The sequence below is a fragment of the Bombina bombina genome, chromosome 5 (genome assembly GCF_027579735.1).
Source record: "Bombina bombina isolate aBomBom1 chromosome 5, aBomBom1.pri, whole genome shotgun sequence".
Lineage (NCBI taxonomy): Eukaryota > Metazoa > Chordata > Amphibia > Anura > Bombinatoridae > Bombina > Bombina bombina.
In genome coordinates, this window is record NC_069503.1 from 818,790,941 (window position 1) to 818,812,192 (window position 21,252).

Here is a 21,252-nt window from a genome sequence, read left to right on the forward strand (position 1 = left end):
TGCAGGGGGCGGTATTGCACCAGCAGTTCACAAGAACTGCTGGTGCAATGATAAATGCTGACAGCGTATGCTGTCTGCATTTATCGATGTGCAGCGGACATGATCCGCAATATCGGATCATGTCCGCTCGCACAATGATAATTCGGCCCCTTAGTGTCAATTTATTATAGAAGGCCAGAAAAAATCTAAGATATATTCCAGTCCTAGGTGCTAGGGGGCACACTGTATCTAATATCTGTAATAGTGTACAGATTAAAAACATGATAAGAAACTGAAAATAATAATACATCTTCAGAAAAATAGGGCATTAATGTAACAACTAGTGCCCATCTTTTGCTGTTATAAAATATACGCCTGATGAAACAGCTCTTGTAGCTGAGAAATGTGTTGAGGTTCTACTATTGTATCGGAGTGTGACTTATTGTTCCCTCTGATTGTTTTTATATACTGTTGGATTTTAAATAAAAGTTTCATATTTGGAGCACAAGTTGATTTCCTGTTGATCCAGAGCCTAGAGTTGCCATGGGTAGTTTACCCTAACCCAGGGTCAGTAAGCTGGAATGCTAAGAGTTCCCAGTCTGTGTGAATCAGCACAATTGAGTGCTGCCAACTTTGTAAGTGTATCTGCCTTTATATTTATCCGAGAAGATTTGGGCTATATGTAACTGTCCTGCACTAGGAGGCACCTTCTGTTTGCTTTTTTTATAGTGGGAAGGGTTAGAGTCTCCGTCCTTAAAGTGAAAGTAAACTTGCGTTGACATGTATATATATTTAAATATATCTTTTATTATTAATATAACGTTCATTCATCATTTCCTCTAAAAATAAATATTTGACCAGTTTATCAACCTGAAAACCATCCAAATTTGTCTTCAATCCTCCGCAGGCATCAAAAAAACCTTCTCTCATCCTTGTGACAAACAAGCAATGGATCAGTCCGATTGGTCCCCCATGTGCGCCCGAAAATGTAATTTTTACGCCTACATGTTGCTATGGGCATGCGGCTATCTGTAAATTTCATCTCTGATCCGATGCGCGTTCACACTGATGCGATGCGTACATCAACTTCCAAAGAAAATGCTCAAAGTGATGTCAGCGCATCTCAAGAAGATCGGGAGAACTGTACCATTGTGCATGCGCAAAAAATGTTCATGATTGGAGAGCGAGCACGGATAGAGACGCACAGTGAGTGGGACCGCTCTCACGTCCAAGACCAACGAAGCAGAAAGCAAGCAGGGGGCGGAGGAAGCGATGGAAAGGGAAGCACTACATAATATAAAATATATTAATCTAGAAACATGTGGTGAAAAAAACTAACTTAGCGACTAGAGTCTATGCAAGAATCAGAATCCATAATGAACTCCAAAATTTACTTAATATCTTGTAGGGGATACATAGGTAAGTGTAGTGTGCATATAGTGTGTTTAAAACACCAATGTGTATTGGTCAAAAAATATATAAGTGAACAAAGTGAAATAAAATTGACAATAATACCCTGTACACATAAAACCTGTTACATAAAACTGGAGTGTTTGAAAAGAGAAAATCCTCTATATGGAATGTCCATAAATGAATCAATGGATCTTTTTGTTCTTGTAACCTCAAAAGAAAAAATAGAGATCTCCATAGTGCAGCTGTAAATTCACTTTATCTTTTAGCAAAATTAAACAGTACTCACATAAAGTAGAGCTACGTTAGCTCTAAGTATTGCGCTCAGTTAAAGATGAAAAACTCAGGTAAAAAGCGATTTTCACTTTATTGCCACAATGTTTAAAACAAATGTTAAAAACAATCACTCTGGGGTCTGGACACCTTTTAAAGACATCTACTATATACCATTTAGCCTTCAGCATACAAATCTTCCTTTTAATGATACAGTGGGGCATATTTAACAATGTGCGAGCGGACATGATACGAAGTAGCGTATCATGTCCGCCGCACATCGATAAATGCAGACAGCATACGCTGTCGGCATTTATTGCACCAGCTGTTTTTGTGAACTGATGGTGCAATGCCGCCCCCTGCAGATTGGCGGTCAACTAGCCGCTAGCAGGGGTTGTCAATCAACCCGATTGTCAATCAACCCGATTTCTGTCTGCCGCATCAGAGCAGGTGGACAAGTTATGAAGCAGGGGCATCAAATTCTATACGGAGCTTGATAAATATGCCCCAGTGTAGCAGCTTGACAAAGCCGATTGACAAAACATACGTTGGACGTCACACACCATTACGTCACTAAGAGGGGTGGACTTTTTTTAAATTGACACTTCTAAAAACCAAGCTCTAACTTTTATGAAATGGAGGATTTTAATCTCATGCTTTTATCTCCAACATAATCTTGAAATAAATATTTTGGGTTTCATGTCCCTATGCAGCTAACATGCACTTCTGGGCTTCCGGGGCTTGGTGATGAAGTCACCTCATAGTGCCTGGCAAGCATGCAATGGAGCTGTGATTAGCTCTGTAACCTAAATATTAAGTACTATGACATTTATAGGGTCTGAGCGTTTGGAGAGTGTTCCATCTCTCTAAGCTACCATCTGTCTAAGTGACCATCTTTAAGTGGCAAGGCTGAGAATTAGACAATAATTTCAACTGCACAGATTGCTACTCATTGAAGACCAACATCTCCTAAATCTATCCCAATTTCTCATTTACTTTCTGGTATGTTCCTTTTAAACCCCTCTGTCTCTGCTGGATTTATTACACTGTTTTTAACTCCTGGTATGTCCCTTTAAACCCCTCTGTCTCTGCTGGATTTATTACACTGTTTTTAACTCCTGGTATGTCCCTTTAAACCCCTCTGTCTCTGCTGGATTTATTACACTGTTTTTAACTCCTGGTATGTCCCTTTAAACCCCTCTGTCTCTGCTGGATTTATTACACTGTTTTTAACTCCTGGTATGTCCCTTTAAACCCCTCTGTCTCTGCTGGATTTATTACACTGTTTTTAACTCCTGGTATGTCCCTTTAAACCCCTCTGTCTCTGCTGGATTTATTACACTGTTTTTAACTCCTGGTATGTCCCTTTAAACCCCTCTGTCTCTGCTGGATTTATTACACTGTTTTTAACTCCTGGTATGTCCCTTTAAACCCCTCTGTCTCTGCTGGATTTATTACACTGTTTTTAACTCCTGGTATGTCCCTTTAAACCCCTCTGTCTCTGCTGGATTTATTACACTGTTTTTAACTCCTGGTATGTCCCTTTAAACCCCTCTGTCTCTGCTGGATTTATTACACTGTTTTTAACTCCTGGTATGTCCCTTTAAACCCCTCTGTCTCTGCTGGATTTATTACACTGTTTTTAACTCCTGGTATGTCCCTTTAAACCCCTCTGTCTCTGCTGGATTTATTACACTGTTTTTAACTCCTGGTATGTCCCTTTAAACCCCTCTGTCTCTGCTGGATTTATTACACTGTTTTTAACTCCTGGTATGTCCCTTTAAACCCCTCTGTCTCTGCTGGATTTATTACACTGTAACTTTAACTCTTGTGAACCAACTGTCTACTCCATTAATCTGCTCTTTCCTGTCCCCAGCATGTGCATCTCTCTATTATAAAACTTTACTTAATGAATTAATTAATCCCCACCCAATTTCCTTTCTTGAACCTATCCCTCTGATCTTGTAGCAATTCTTAGTCTTCTCCCTGTCTCCAACCAATTAAACTCAGCTGTCTGCTGTAGCCTTATAAATTTAAGACCAGTTAGGGGAGAGCGTTTGCTGGGGTCTGAGCGTTTGCAGAGTGTTCTATCTCTCTAAGCTCCCATCCATCTAAGTGACCATCTTTAAGTGGCAAGGCTGAGAATTAGACAAGAATTGAACAAGATTTAAGGAAGATTTGAGGCAAGCTAAATATTTTCATTCAAAAATCTTTTGCACTTAACATTCTGCTATGTTTTCAGGAATGCTTTTCCTTTTAACAGTCTCATGTCTATTCCACAAGCATACTCACATGCTCATACCTTACCCTTCTCCACATGAAGTTTATATAGGCCCCTCTCTCCTTTCTTCTCCATAACTTAGCTCTCATGAACTACTTTCTATTTTAAAATCTATATCAACAAACTGCACCACCTCCCAAAAATACCCCCACTGCTATAAATCTCATTCTCACCTACTCTTACTTTCCATCTTGATGCTATTAGTATCAGGCGACATCTCTCCAAATCCTGGGCCCACCCTCATTCCCACCATTACCCAATCACACACTCCTTATAGAAACTTTAATAAAAGCAACACACATAACCTCATTTCCATCCAATGCATCCCACACGCACACACTCCTTTTACCTGCGCACTATGGAACTCTCGCTCTGTCTGCAACAAACTTACAGCCATTCATTACCTGTTTATATCAAATGCTTTCACCATTTTAGCAGTTACAGAAACCTGGTTATCTCCTTCTGACACTGTTTCCATTGCTACTCTCACACATGGTGGCCTTCACTTTAGCCATACCCCTAGGCCAGGTGAGAAACGTGGCGGCAGTGTTGGCATCTTGCTCTCCCCCTCCTGCACTTATCAATACCTACCTCCAATCCCATCGCTCTCCTTCTCCTCCTTTGAAGTCCACTGTATTCGCCTGTTCTCCCCTCTCTCCCTCAAAGTGGCAGTCATCTATCGCCCTCCTGGACTAACCTCCCAATTCTTTGACAACTTTGCCACCTGGCTTCCTCACTTTCTCTCTTCAAATATACCAACCCTAATTCTTGGGGACTTCAACATTCCCATTGACAACCCATCTGCCTCTAAACTTCTTTCACTCACATCCTCCTTCGGTCTCTCACAATCCACCCTACTACCGACTCACCGTGATGGACCCTCCATCGACCTGGTATTTTCCTACCTCTGCTCTATATCCGACACCACCTGTTGCCCTTTTCCCATTTCAGACCATCACCTGGTCACCTATAATATTAATGCAAAAGCTAAACCCACTTCTCCATCCTGCCCCCGCACCTGCAGAAATACACACACTGTGGACCCGCTCCAATTTTCAAAAATCATTCAAAATCTCCTCCCTTACACTTCCACTATAACCTGCCTTGATCTCGCTACAGCCCACTATAACAAAACTCTCTCCTCTGCACTAGACACACTTGCCCCTCCCCAGCTGTGCAAAACACCACGCAGTCAGTTACATCCCTGGCATGCTCAGCATACACGCTATTTGCAAAAATGCTCTCGTACTGCTGAGCATGTCTGGAGTAAACTCACTCTGAACCTGATTTCATACACTATAAGTTTATTCTTCGCTCATACACTTCTGCCCTTCACTTAGCCAAGCAAACCTACTTCTCTTCTCTCATATCTACTCTTTCCTCAAACCCTAAACAACTCTTTTCCACCTTTAACTCTCTCCTCTACCCACTTGCTCCACCATCCCCATCTGTCTTTAGTGCTCAAGCCCTGGCAGACTACTTTTTAAACAAAACACGTACTATACAAAGCAACATCACAACACCAACCTGCAATATTCCAACAGGCCCAATTACTCCCTCTGCCACCCTCTCTATCTTCCATCCAGCCACTGAGAATGAAGTTTCTTCCTTACTATCTTCCTCACACCTCACTACCTGCCCACTTGACCCTATCCCTTCCCATCTAATACCCTCCCCATCTTCCACCCTCACTCCTGCTCTTACCCACATCTTCAACCTATCTCTCTCTACTGTCTCATTCCCATCTTCTTTCAAACACGCAAAAGTCACTCCCATACTCAAAAAACCCTCCCTCGACCCTAATTCTCCCGAAAGCAACCGCCCCATATCACTGCTTCCACTAACATCAAAACTTCTTGAAAAACTAGTTTACAATCGCCTAACCCACTTCCTGTCCATCAACTCCTTGCTTGACCTACTGCAATCCGGATTCCGCCCAAAACAATCAACTGAGACTGCCCTTACCAAGGTTACAAATGATCTTCTCTCTGCAAAAAAATATTGGCCACTACTCTATACCCATCTTACTCGACCTCTCAGCTGCCTTCGACACAGTTGACCACGGCCCTCCTACAGACCGTTAGCTCTTTTGGCCTCTGTGACACTGCTCTTTCCTGGATTCACTCCTATGTTTCCCACAGGTCTTTTTCTGTGTCATTCTGTGTCATTTGACGGCGACTCCTCCTCTCCTATGCCTCTGTCTGTTGGAGTACCTCAAGGATCTGTTCTGAGTCCTCTACTCTTCTCCATCTATACTTCTTCGATCTACCTCTCCACCCCTGCTCTCTCTCCCTCTGTCCTTTCTCATGTCAGCGACTGCTTATCTGGCATTTCTTCCTGGATGGCCTCTCACCACCTAAAGATTAACATGTCCAAGACTGACCTCCTTCTTATCCCCCCTCAAGTTCTACGCCGACTTCTGACTTCTCTCTCTCTGTTGACGGCATCACCATTTCCCCATCGCCCCAAGTCCGCTGCCTCGGAGTCACACTTGACTCAAATCTATCCTTCGTCCAGCATATCCAATCGCTTTCTACATCCTGCAGCAACCATCTACGCAATATTTCCAAAATTCGCCCTTTTCTGAGCGCTGACCCCACAAAGCAAATAATGCACTCCCTTGTTATCTCCCGACTTGACTACTGCAATAACCTACTCGCTGGCCTTCCTCTTTCCCGCCTCTCCCCCCTTCAATCCATCCTAAATGCCTCCGCCAGGATGATTCACCTTTCCCGTTGATCTGCATCTGCTGCACCTCTCTGCGAGTCCCTTCATTGGCTTCCCATTCACAGCAGAATTAAATTCAAAATTCTCACCCTTACATACAAAGCTCTCACCAACGTCGCTCCCCTCTACCTATCCTCTCTAATACACAAGTATACTCCAGCCTGTCCACTAAGACCTGCTCCTTGCATCCGCAACTATCACCTCTTATGCTAGACTGCAGGACTTCTGTCGTGCAGCACCTACCCTCTGGAACACTCTCCCTTGTGCTGTCAGGCTTTTTTAGAAATAGTAACATACCAGCATTATTATTTCTTCATATAAACTTTTATTTTCAAAGCATCAAAAAATTACACAACACTGTACAACTGGACATTACATAAATTGCAAGGTTACAATGAAGAGAGAGGGGATAAGGTGGTGGAATAAGATGTGTGTGTGTTTAAATAGACAGCTCAAGACAACTTGCCATATAGTAATATAAACCTGCTAGAGCACTCCCTATGAACATCCAGAAAGTAACAAAGCAGTCATAATTAAAGTGATAGTAAATCCTAGCGTTTGTGAAATGCTGGGATTTACCAGTGGAACAAATAAAGGGGACTTTCAGTTAAGAAGTATAAAATACTTCATGCTGAAAGTTCCTTTTTTGTCTGAAGCGTTCGCCGCCCTGAGCTCCTCAGGCAGCCCACGGTAGAACGCTATTTTTCTGTGAGGTGACATTTAGCCAATAGCCGTGCAGGCCAGCTGGCACCATGCCGGATAGCTAGAACGCTATTAGCTAAGATCACCTCACAGTGTTTTGCCATGGGCTGCCTGAGGCAGTGAATGCTTCAGACAAATAAAGGAACTTTTAGCATGAATTATTTTATATTTCATGACTGAAAGTCCCCTTTATTTGTTCCTTTGGTAAATCCTAGCATTTCACAAATGCTTGGATTTGCTATCACTTTAACTAAGGCATACCTCATGCAAATCCCGGGAGTGCTGGCTCAAGTGACTTTTTATGCAATGCTATAAAATATTTTTTATTAGACAGTGTTATTATGTGTAACTGTACTTTTAAATGTAAATTTAACATGTTTTTTGACACTTTTTTGTCTCTCAAAACAGTTATCTAGAGCTCTGAAGTCACACTATCCTGGTGCACATTAAATTCAATGAGCTCAAGCGAACTCATTATCACTCGCGTGCAACAGTCACTTGTAATCTACCCCTGTATGAGAAGAGATTTCTTTTTACTATACACAACATTCATCACCTAAAATTCACCTCCAGAAACCTGCTTTTGATTTCAAGGATTAATCAATCTATTTGCCTCTTTTTTTTGCTTGTTTTTGTTGCGAAGGGCCATTAAAGTGCAATATATATATATATAATTTATCAAGCTGTCAACCGCAAATACGCTGGAATTCTGCAGCGTATTTGTGGCCAGCCTGATTCCCCTTAGTTATCAAACCCTACAGACTGGCAAAAGTAGAATTTTGTGACGTAACATACGATCCGCCAGGCAAAGTCCGACACAGATCGATGCTTACATCATTACAGATGTCCCGAATGCAAATTCGGCACTATCTGACTACTTTTGCTAGTTAACAAATTTCTACCAGGTATGCTCACCACTATTCCGGCCTAGCATACCTGGTTTTCAATCCGCCGCCCTGGAAACCCCTAATCTGCTGCCCCGCCACCGCCGCCACCTACATAAAGTTATTAACCCCTAATCTGCCCCCCCTACACCGCCACCACCTACATTATACTTATTAACCCCTAATCTGCCACCCCCTACACCGCCGCCACCTACATTATACTTATTAACCCCTAATCTGCCACCCCCTAATCTGTACACGTGGGCCATATAGATAACACTGTGTTCAGGCACAGAGGGTTATTTAAGATTTAGCACAAAACAATGCTAAATTTAAGACAATAGATAATAAACAGTCAAAGTCATATGATCAGGGGGCTGGAAGAAGGTTCCTAGATACAAGGTAATCACAGAGGTAAAAAGTACATTAATATAACTGTGTTGGTTATGCAAAACTGGAGAAAGGGTAGTAAAGGGATTATCTATCTTTTAAAACAATAACAATTCTATGGTAGACTGTCCCTTTAATTAAGGGCTGGTCTCTCAACGCCCCCCCCCCCCACACGGGAGGCTTATTTCTTCTGATGTATCTTGTTTACATAGTGTGTCTGTAGCCAGTACTCCAGTATAATAAAAAATAAAGGTAAAAGGGTTATTTGTAAATAATTTAATAAACTCTTGCAGGTAAAATGAATAATTGGGAACACATTAAAGGGAAGAAAAATGTAAAGTACACTGTTCATTTAATGTCTGCTTAAAGGGACAGTCTACAATATAATTTTTATTGTTTTAAAAGATAGATAATCACTTTAATACCCATTCCCCAGTTTTGCACAACTAACAGTTATATTAATATACGTTTTACCTATAATATTACCTTGTAACTAAGCATCTTCTGACAGCCCCCTGATCACATGACTGTGACTATTTCTTATCTATTGACTTAGCCTTTGAAACAGACAGAAATTTAGAGGTTTAAATGTTATAAAGTATATTAATATAATAATGTTGGTTGTGCAAAGCTGGAGAATGGGTAGTAAAGCCATTATCTATCTTTTAAACAATTATAATTTTAGTGTAGACTGTCTCTTTAAGAGATTTCTTAAGATTGTGTACTATATTGCAACTGAAAATATTGAGAGCTTTGTTTAATTTGTTTTCAAAGATTAATTTATGTTTCTAAACTTAAAGCAATATAACTATTTAGTTAAGACTTCTGATGACAGATATGACCCATATGATATTTACATTCTGACCATTATAGTGATCAGTGGATATATGCATTTTATTTATTTATTAGTTTACTAAATTATACTTCCTACTATGCTGATTGTTTAGTTTTTTTTTATTTACCAAGATATGCTATGCATACACAAAATGTCAGACGCCAATAATAAGAGTTCAACTAAAGTTAGTTACATTCAGATGTCAATGGTTGCTGAATTCACATTTTCCTAAGAGAAGAAAATTAAATCCATTACTTAAAAAAGTAAAAACTTAGCACTTCTTTCTTTAATGCTATTATTAAATTGGGTTTAACTTTCCATGTCTTATTAAACACATGTATTGCTTTTAACTTAAAAAACATATCCTGATTCAGATGTATTTATTATATAAGAAGGCAAATTAAAGGGATATGAAACACAATTTTAATTTTTCAGGATTCAGATAGAGCATGCAATTTTAAGCAGCTTTCTACTTTACTCCTATTATCAAATTGTCTTTTTGTATCTTTATTTGAAAAATCCGGAATGTAAGCCACCAATCAGAAAGCGCTACCCAGGGTGCTGAATCAAAAATAGGCTGGCTCCAGTGTTCCCTCTAGGGCCAGTCTTGTCAGCGGCCCAGCAGTTAAACAGTTAATTAGAGCAATTAGCAAACACTACAAAATGAAGACTGCTAGGTGTGGTTCCCTTATTAACTATTTCACTGCTGGGCCGCACACAAAACTGGCCTCAGAGGGAACACTGGCTGGCTCCCAAGCTTACATTCCTGATTTTAGGTGGCAGACTGCAATCATCTCGATCAAATATGATTGGGATGATTGACACCCTCTGCTAGTGGCCAATTGGCTGCGAGTGTGCAGGGGGGCGACATTGCACAAGCAATTCACCAGAAATGCTTGTACAATGTTAAATGCCGACAGCGTATGCTATCGGCATTTAGCGGTCAGGTGAACATGATTCGCTACAGCAAATCATGTCCGCCCGCCATTTGATAATTCGGCCCCTTAGTGTGGATTCCAATTGTTCTGTTTTTTTTTATGCTCATATTGGAAAATCTGAAGCAGACAATTTTTTTCATTTAAAAAACTGATCAGACACAGCAGAGAACCTAGCGCAGTGAAGGGCAGTAAGGGGGTAAGTTGTGCAGCGATGGGCAGCATATTTAAAATATATATGTATATACACATATTAAAGGGACAGTCTAGTCCACAACAAACTTTCATTGTTCAGATATGGCATATCATTTTAAACAATTTTTAAATTTACATCTATCACCAATTTTGCTTTGTTCTCTTGGTATTCTTAGTTGAAAGCTAAACCTAGGAGGTTCATATGCTAATTTCTAAGCCCTTGAAGGCCGCATCTCTCATCTCAGGGCATTTTGACAGTTTTTCACCACTTACTAGAGGGTGTTAGTTCATGTGTTTCATATAGATAACACTGTGCTCACACACGTGGAGTTCCTAAGAGCCAGCACTAACAAGCTAAAATGCAAGTCTATAAAAAGCACTGAGATAAGGGGCAGTCTGCAGAGGCTTAGATACAAGGTAATCACAGAGGTAAAAAGTGTATTAATATAACTGTGTTGGTTATGCAAAACTAGGGAATAGGTAATAAAGGGATTTTCTATCTTTTAAAACAATAAATATTCTGGTGTAGACTGCAATGTAAAGCAACTATACTCTTTATTTGGGGGAGGCAATGGGGGGGGGCATTTTTAAATTAATCAGAGGTCTAACCTCTGGTTAATTTTCTTAGTGCAAACTGCTACCGCAAGCATTAACCATCCACTTGTAATGGGCACACATTAAATTAGCGCTCCACTTGTAATCTAATATCTTTAACCCCTTAATGACAACTGACGTACCAGGTACGTCATGCAAAAACTAACAGTTAATGACAATGGACGTACCTGGTACGTCAGTTGTCTAACAGAGTGCTGAAAGCGATCACAATCGCTTCCAGCAGCTCTGAAGGTATTGCAGTGATGCCTCGATATGGAGGCATCCTGCAATACCCCTTTACAAGCCTCCGAACCACTCTGTGGCCCTCTCTGCACCGGTAGCGATGGTGCCATTGTCCGGGTGGGAGGGAGCGTGCGTGCGCGTGCACGAGGCGCGTGTGCGTGCGCGTGAACATAGTGCGCGTGGCGTGTGCACAGTGGCGTGTGCACGAGGCGCGCGTGCATGTACACGTGCACGCGTGCGCATTAGCCACACTGACACCAATGAGGGCAGAAAGGGAGAGAAAAGTAAAAAAAAGTTGTTAAAATATAAATGGATCTGGGAGGGGGAGGGGTGGGGGTATTGTGGGGGGGGCTGCTACACTACAGAAAGAGTTAAGTTAAAAATAAAATAAAAAAAAATGTTTTTTGGGGCCAAACTGGGTACTGGCAGACAGCTGCCAGTACCCAAGATGGCGGTAATTAGGTAGGGGAGAGGGTTAGAGAGCTGGAGGGGGGGATAAGGGAGGTTGGGGCTAAGGCAGGGGTCCATCACAGCTAAAATATTTTATTATTTTTATTTAAAAAAAAAAAAAAAACTCTTTTATTTAGTACTGGCAGACTTTCTGCCAGTACTTAAGATGGCGGTAACAATTGTGGGGTGGGGGAGGGAAGAGAGCTGTTTGGGAGGGATCAGGGGGTGGGATGTGTCAGGTGGGAGGCTGATCTCTAAAATTAACCCTGCAAGCTCCCTACAAGCTACCTAATTTAACCCCTTCACTGCTGGGCATAATTCACGTGTGGTGCGCAGCAACATTTAGCGGCCATCTAATTACCGAAAAGCAACGCCAAAGCCATATAAGTCTGCTATTTCTGAACAAATATAGTATAAGAAAAGAGAGTGATGTGTACTAACAACACATCACGCCCTTAGGGAGCGCTTCCTCAATAAAAGTGAAAATCAGCAAAATGTGGGACTTGGAGGTATCTCTTAAGTGAGTGATCACACAATTATATATACTATACACCAACCATATGGTATTAACACCGAGATAGACAATACAAGAAACAGATAACAATATATGATAATAATAAAGTCTGAATAGGATTGTTTCCATCTCTACACTATCTGATACAAGGCATATGAATTCTGGGTTCCCAGAGGATATCCAACTGCTTCTGTGCCAAGGATACAGTGTGCTGGACCACTGCGAAGTTTCAGCCCGATCCATTTGCACCAGCTGGGTGCTTCATGTTTGTGAGTAATTTTATTCTTCTGTGCTGCTGTTCTCATTTGTATTGGCGATATTAGGCGCCTCTGTGTTTTATTCTTTTCCTATTTCTGAACAAAGGGGATCCCAGAGAAGCTTTTACAACAATTTCTGCCATAATAGCACAAGCTGTTTGTAAATAATTTCAGTGAGAAACCTAAAATTCTGAAAAATGTAAAGTTTTTTTTTTATTTGCTCGCATTTGGCGGTAAAATGGTGGCATAAAAGATACCAAAATGGGCCTAGATCAATACTTGGGGTTGTCTACTACACTACACTAAAGCTAAAATTAACCCTACAAGCTCCCTAATTAACCCCTTCACTCCTGGGCATAAAACACGTGTGGTGCGCATTGGCATTTAGCGGCCTTCTAATTACCAAAAAGCAACCCCAAAGCCATATAAGTCTGTTATTTCTGAAAAAAAAGGGATCCCAGAGAAGCATTTACAACCATTTGTGCCATAATTGCAGAAGCTGTTTGTAAATAATTTCAGTGGGAAACCTAAAGTTTGTGACAAAATTTGTGAAAAAATGATTTTTTTTTTTTATCGCATTTGGCGGTGAAATGGTGGCATGGAATATACCAAAATGGGCCTAGATCAATACTTTGGGTTGTCTTCTAAAAAAAATATATACATGTCAAGGGATATTCAGGTATTCCTGACAGATATCAGGGTTCCAATGTAACTAGCGCTAATTTTGAAAAAAAGTGGTTTAGAAATAGCAAAGTGCTACTTGTATTTATTGCCCCATAAATTGCAAAAAAAGCAAAGAACGTGTAAACATTGAGTATTTCTAAACTCAGGACAAAATTTAGAAACTATTTAGCATGGGTGTTTTTTGGTGATTGTAGATGTGTAACAGATTTTGGGGGTCAAAGTTAGAAAAAGTGTGTTTTTTTTCCCTCATATTTTAATTAAATTATAAGATATGATGAAAATAATGGTATCTTTAGAAGGTCCATTTAATGGCAAGAAAAATGGTATATAATATGTGTGGGTACAGTAAATGAGTAAGAGGAAAATTACAGCTAAACACAAACTGCAGAAATTTAAAAATAGCCATTGTCATTAAGGGTAAGAAAATTGAAAAATGGTCCGGTCATTAAGGGGTTAATATCTACAGCTATTCAAACAGCAGCCATGGATAATATATCTAATATCTATAGCTATTCTAATAGCAGCCATATATAATAATAATATGCATAATGTAATATGCAAAAAAAAATAATAATAAATTTAGGAAAATGCTACCGTTTGCTTTGCATTTTTATTATCTGAAGAATTTCAACCTTGCATTATCCAGTAAAAAAAAAATTTAAAAAAATTATTTATATATATATATATATATATATATATTTGTTAGATTTACCTCTCTCCTTTCAGGTCTTTCTCGATCCATTGTTTTCCTCCGTAGCAGCTTTCTTACGCTTTTATCAAAAATAAGCTGTTTTTTGTTATTGTTCAAAGCCGCCTCATTCATTTTCCGCACTTGTGAAATCAGAAAGGATGGAACCTATGACAAAAAAGTAATTTGAATTCATAATGCAGAGCTTGATGAATCCTGGGAATTTAGGTGCCACAGATCCCCCCCAAAAATTTCTCATTCCAAATGTTAGGGATTATTCATCATCTCCATAACACCCTTGTCTGGCCCCATATAAGTCATTGGCAGTCTTGTGAATACTGTTACATTATTGTACTAACTACTAAAGAATATATTTCCCCATCTTTATTCAACTATGAAATACTACTCTTTAATACAGTTAACATTTTTGACTGGAAAGGACTCAAAGGTATATTTATATTTGTATGTGTGTATTATTTATATTTGTATGTGTGTATTAATATATGTGTATGTATGTACACATACAATTCATATATACATACAAATATACACATTTGTATATACATCTTTGAGACCTTCCCAGTCATATACCTTGTCAATTACCATGTCACTTTCTATACATTTATTTTAATAATACACATATACATTACTGTTAATTTATATATATATATATATATAGACACACACATATATATATAATACTTTATTTTAATATGTTTCCCATGTGTTTTAATGTACTTTTCTTGTAGCCTTAACAAATTACTTCAGATCTCCAGTCACGCAAGCGCAACTCATAACTGACAACTTATGTGAGCAATGTTTAGTGGGGCTGCACCATCCATTGAAAGTATAGTGTGCGCTAAACATTCTCTGGCAATTCTGTTTTACCAATGACTTGTAATACCAGATTGTGCAGGGGCCTACGTTATTAATAGTGCACACCGTGCTATCAATAGTGCTCCACTTGTTATCTAGCTCTGAGGCGGCGGACAGAAATCAACCCGATCGGATATGATCTAGTTGATTGACACCCCCTGCTAGCGGCCAATTGGCTGCAAATCTGCAAGGGGCAGTATTGCACAAGCAGTTCTGGTGAACTGATTGTGCAGTGATAAATGCCGACCGCGTATGCTGTTGGCATTTATCGATGTGCAGCAGACATGATACGCTACATCATATCATGTCCGCTCGCACTTTGAGAAATATGCCCATATTACTAAAAATCTAAAATCCCTGTGCCTTTAAAAATGTTTTGCATTTTTAACCAGCAATAATTCGAGTCACATTTAATCTTTCTCTGCATTTTCTCTGTTACCTTCCCTGGCATTATTTTAAAAATACTGGTAATGAGAGTAAAATACTGAGTGAATAGCAAATCATAATCTTGCCTACCCAATATCTCTCAAACATATTAAAATCATCATTAACTTACCGTCCACAAGATGTCTTGGTACCTAATTAAGATCCGGACAATATGAGCAGTAGATGCAGCAGCCTTCATTTCTTCTTGATTGGCACTTTTGCCCTTGCAGATAAATAAATTTGGTGCTAGAATCATAGACACATTCCATAAACTCATTTTGTTCTTCTCTTCATTGGCGACCACTTTTTTCAGGAAATTTAGCAATGCCTAGATGAAAGGAATAGTGCTGGTAAACAGATGTTCTCACATCTAATTCACAGCCTTTAGTTTTGTTTGCTGGAACAAGTTAAAACTCTTAAATTAAAACCATACGACCATTTTAGTGTGTTTGAAGTATGTTAACATTTGAGTGCTAAACATTTATATTCATTTCACTTATTAAGCACAAATAATGTAATACATTTATTTATCTATGGTTTTCAGTTTACATTACCAAAGGATACGTTAACTCCCTTGTTTTCCAGGCAAGGTAATTAAGCCATATCTGGTAACCAAAGAGATAAAGTAGTTTAACACTTGCATTTACTTCTTTGTTATGAACATTTTTTTTTCACTAAACATTATTAATTTACAATTTAGTGCTTTCGCTCGTGCTAAAAAACCAAGATAAGTACATCTTGGCGGGTTAGCTTGCATATTACAAGTTGAAAGTAAAATTTCTGTGCATGAACAAAAGCCAATGTACACTAACTTCAAGACTTTGGATATCACAATCACGTTAACTTCTCCCCATAGACTTTAACCCCTTAAGGACCTAGGACGTACTACAAAACTTAATGACCAAGGATGTACCCTGTGTGTCCTCAGGGTTTTCAAGCGCTGGAAGTGATTGTGATCGCTTCCAGATGCTTTTAGGGTATTGCAGAGATTTCTTGATATTGAGGCATCCTGCAATACCCTTTCTTAAGCATCCAATGCAGAGAGAGCCACTCTGTGGAACTCTCTGCATCGGCCAGCGATGGTGCCGATCGTTGATGGGTGGGAGCAATTGCAGGGAGGCGGGTGGGCAGTCATCGCTGGGAACTTCTGGCTGGTGGGGGATCTCATTCACAGGAGCGCGGGTGTACGCATGACCACTTAACAAGAAGTGGTGGGAGAGGAGGGTGGGAGAAGAAGGTGGGAGAGGGAGGGGGGAATAATGTTTGGAAAGGGATCTGGGAGTGGGAGGGTATTGAGGGGGGGCAGCTACACTACAGAAAAAGTTTGATTAATATAAAAAAGGGCAAATTTTATTGAAAAGTGGGTACTGGCAGACAGCTGCCGGTACCCAAAATGGCAGCAAATAGTAAGAGGGGGGAGGGTTAGAGAGCTGTTTGGAGGGGGGGTTCAGGGAGGTTGGGTGGTAAGGGGGAATCCTACACTGCAGAAAACCTTTTATTTTTATACTGGCAGACTTTCTGCCAGTACTAAAGATGGCGGTGACAATAGTGATGTGGGGGAGGGAAGATAGCTGTTTGAGTGGGGTCAGGGAGGGATCAAGGGGTGGGATGTGTTAGGTGGGAGGCTGATCTCTACACTAAAGCTAAAATTAACCCTTCAAGCCACATACAAGCTAGCTAATTAACCCCTTCACTGCTGGGCATAATACAAGTGTGGTGCGCAGTGGCATTTAGCGGCCTTCTAATTACCAAAAAGCAATGCCAAAACCATAAATGTCTGCTATTTCTGAACAAAGGGGATCTCAGAGAATCATTTACAACCAAGTGTGCCATATTTGCACAAGCTGTTTGTAAATAATTTTAGTGAGAAACCTAAAGTTTGTGAACAATTGAACGATTTTTTTTATTTGATCGCATTTGGTGGTGAAATGGTGGTATGAAATATACCAAAATGGGCCTAGATCAATACTTTGGGTTATCTACTACACTACACTAACGCCAAAATTAACCCTACAAGCTCCCTACAAGCTACCTAATTAACCCCTTCACTGCTGGGCATAATAGAAGTGTGGTGCGCAGCAGCACTAAGCGGCCTTCTAATTACCAAAAAGTAATGCCAAAGACATAAATGTCTGCTATTTCTGAACAAAATGGATCCCAGAGAAGCATTTACAGCCATTTGTGCCATAATTGCACAAGCTGTTTGTAAATAATTTCATTGAGAAACCTAAAGTTTGTGAAAAAGTTAGTAAAAAAGTTAATGATTCTTTTTATTTTATCGCAATTGGCAGTGAAAGGGGGGCATGAAATATACCAAAATGGGCTTAGATCAATACTTTGGGTTGTCTACTAAAAAGAAAATATATACATGTAAAGGGTTATTCAGGGATTTCTGACAGATATCAGTGTTAAAATGTAACTTATGGAAATGTTGAAAAAAAAATGGTTTGGAAATAGCAAAGTGATACTTGTACTTATTGCCCTATAACTTGCAAAGAAAGAACAAAGAACATGTAAACATTAAATAGTTCTAAACTCAGGACAAAATGTAGAAACTATTTAGCATGGGTGTTTTTTGGTGGTTGTAGATGTGGGGGTCAAAGTTAGAAAGAGTGTGGGATTTTTTTCAATATTTTTATCATATTTTATATTTTTTTTATAGTAAATTATAAGATATGAAGAAAATAATGGTTATCTTTAGAAAATCAATTTAATGGCAAGAAAAACAGCATATAATATTAGTGGGTGCAGTAAATGAGTAAGAGGAAATTTACAGCTAAACACAAACATAGCAGAAATGTAAAAATAGTCCTGGTCGCAAACGGTAAGAAAATTGAAGAGTGCTGTGGTCACTAAGGAGTTAATGGAGCACACAAACTGGAAAAAAAAATCTAAAACTTATCACTCATTCGTTAACCCGATACCGCCTTCAACCTACAGAGCTAACCCGAAGGTAGTTATGAATATTTTATATTCCAATGTTATTCACATAGTAGAAACTGTTCTAATAATTTTAAATATATATTTATATATATGTAATGTATTTTTGTAAAATATATATCTATAATGTCCTCCACTAATATTGGCACCCTTGGTAAATAGAATTGCTTTTATTGTTTAACTTTTTGATCTTTTCTTAAAAAAATACACAAACATACTCTGCTCTCATGGATATTAAACACAACACAGTTTTATAAAAAATAAATCTTTGTTAAAAATGTGTGGCACAATTATTACCACCCCTATGAATTCATATGAGAAAAAATATATTTGAAGTCTATTACCATTGATATTTTACATTTTTTAGTACACCTGAGTGACTAGGAACAGGATATTGTTCAATCATTACTTCCTGTTTTACAGTGGTATAAATATGAAGTCCCTTATTCATTCATTACAACGGGTAAGACCTAGGAATATAGTTGTGATGTGCAGCAAAAGGTTGTTGAGCTTCACAAAATGGGAAGTGGCTATAATAAAATAGCAAAAACATTGAAAATACCAATTTCCACCATCAGGGCATTATTAAGAAGTTCCAGTCAACTGGAAATGTTATGAATCAACCTGGAAGAGGACGTGTGTCTATATTGTCTCAAAGCATTGTGAAGAGGATGGTTTGAGTGGCCAAAATATCTCCAAGAATCACAGCTGGAGAATTGGAATTAGAAAGTCTCCAGAACTACAATCCAACGTCACCTACATCAAGTTGTTTGGAAGAGTTTCAAGAAAAAAGCCTCTACTCTCATCCAAAAACAAACTCAAGCATCTTCAGGTTTGCCAGACACTATTAGAACTTCAAATGGAATTGGATTCTGTGGTCAGATAAAACCAAAATAGAGCTTTTTTGCATTAAACACCAGAGGTGGGTTTGGTGCACACAGAGAGGTAGCCATATGGGAAAATACTTCATTGCCACGGTTAAATATGCTGGTGTCTCTTTAATGTTTGCGACTGTTTTTCCACCAGAGGACCTGTTCATTTTGTTAGGATACATGGCATCATGGATTCTATCAAATATCGTAGTACAAGGAGTTGCCAAGGATGAGATATATAAAAAATAACTTTTATTAAATGAATCCATAAAAACAGGAAACAATAGGTCACAGGGGGGAACAGGTAATGCAAGAGGAATAAGCAACAGGCTTACGCGTTTCGGCCAAGAAGGGCCATAATCATAGCCTAATAGTTCCAAATCTGAACACCCATTTTAAAAGGATTAAGATAATCTGATTGGCTAATACAGATACACCCCTCTCTGATTTAAAAAGACATACTACATTATATCAATATATCAAATGGCAGCAATATTGGTAACAAGGTTAATATTAAACTACTTGATATTATAAATAATTTGTTATTACATTTATAGTATTCAATTAATAACCATTGAAAAAAACCAATACAAGGAAGAACAGGATAATACATAATATTGTAAATAAATAAAGAATATGCAAAATATACACATATATAAAAAAATATATATAGTATACATACGTATAAATGGATGCAACAGATATATATATACAAATGTATAAGTGTATAGATGCAAAGGTGGAAATAAAAAGGCACAATGTAAGAGCAAGTAAAACAGTATACATTCCCAGTAGTTGATCAGATCGTAGTCTGAGTTTAAACCACTGGGATATTGGGTATTAAGTTTAAAAACCCAAAACATCTCATGTTTATTGATTAGCTTTAGTCTATTAGTGTATTTTGGGGTGGACACTTTTTCAATTACACACCACTTAAACGTGCTCAGGTCATTATTGTGTTTTGAAACAAAATGTTGTACAATACGAGATGTAGATTTACCTATGTGAATGGTAGAGAAGTGTTCCCTTATTCTAGAGGACACATCCCTAGTGGTGAGACCTATGTATTGCAGGTGACAAGCATCACAGGTAATGAGGTAAATTACAAAAATACTAGTGCAGTTGTGACAACCATAAATCTGGTAAGTCTCGCCAGTGACCATCAAGTTAAATGTATTAGTGATCTGTGCGTGATCACATGGTTTGCACTTTCTGTGCCCACATCGAAACATGCCATGATGTAATAACCAAGAGCTTGTGTTCCTAGGACTGACACTTGTAAGTTTAGTGGGTGATACAATGTTGCCAATAGTCTTGCATTTACGATAAGAGCATCTAAGGCCCTGTTTAACAGTACTTTGAAGTTTGTCATAACAGTACTGTCTCTAATAAACTTGGTGTGTTTAATCTCCATTATATGATTAAACACACCAAGTTTATTAGAGACAGTACTGATTACAATGGGGGCCAGGTTTATATTTGGAACAAAAAAACTAGGAATCAGTATAGAAGGGAACAAAATGGTTCCAATAAAAATCATAAACGCCAGCGTAGGAGACATTATAATAAAAATAAGTCTAACAATCAATCTTCTTCCAAAAAAGTGACCTTTTCTGATAGTGAGTGTGAATCAGATGATACTGCTAAGTCTAGTGGTGAAGATCCTACTGTGCAGCATCCATTGAGATGAATTCTATGCCAGGGCTAAAGGGCATTTTGGTACCTAGTGTTAAACCTAAAACAAAATATATTGTTCCATCTGTAGTTCCATTATCCAATACTACACACACTATCACGCAAAACAATAGTGTATTGGATCAGGTTTTTCCCCAGGTCAGGGACCCGCCGAAAGGGGGTGGGCCCACCACACAGCAGTCAGAGGACAGGTACCCACTGAGGGAAAACAGGGACCAAACAAAATACAGACCCACTCAGTAAATAATCTGTCCAATACCACTCTGATAGCTACACAGTATAAAGTTCTTGGTTTAGGATTGTCTTTTTCTCCTACTCTTAACTTTAATCTTTTCCAAACTGTATTTGATCTTAACAGATTAATCAGAAACATCACTCTACAGAAACATTTCAGTAAATCTA

The 21,252-nt window shown here is 38.9% G+C and overlaps 1 protein-coding gene across 1 annotated transcript in view; it reads right to left on the reverse strand.

The window, feature by feature from the left end:
* ARHGAP28 (Rho GTPase activating protein 28) overlaps positions 1-21,252 on the reverse strand; it is a 413,070-nt gene that overhangs the window by 43,653 nt on the left and 348,165 nt on the right. Inside the window, 2 exon segments of the mRNA XM_053715862.1 lie at positions 14,066-14,209; positions 15,474-15,671. Of these exon segments, the coding sequence (XP_053571837.1) occupies positions 14,066-14,209; positions 15,474-15,671 (342 nt within the window).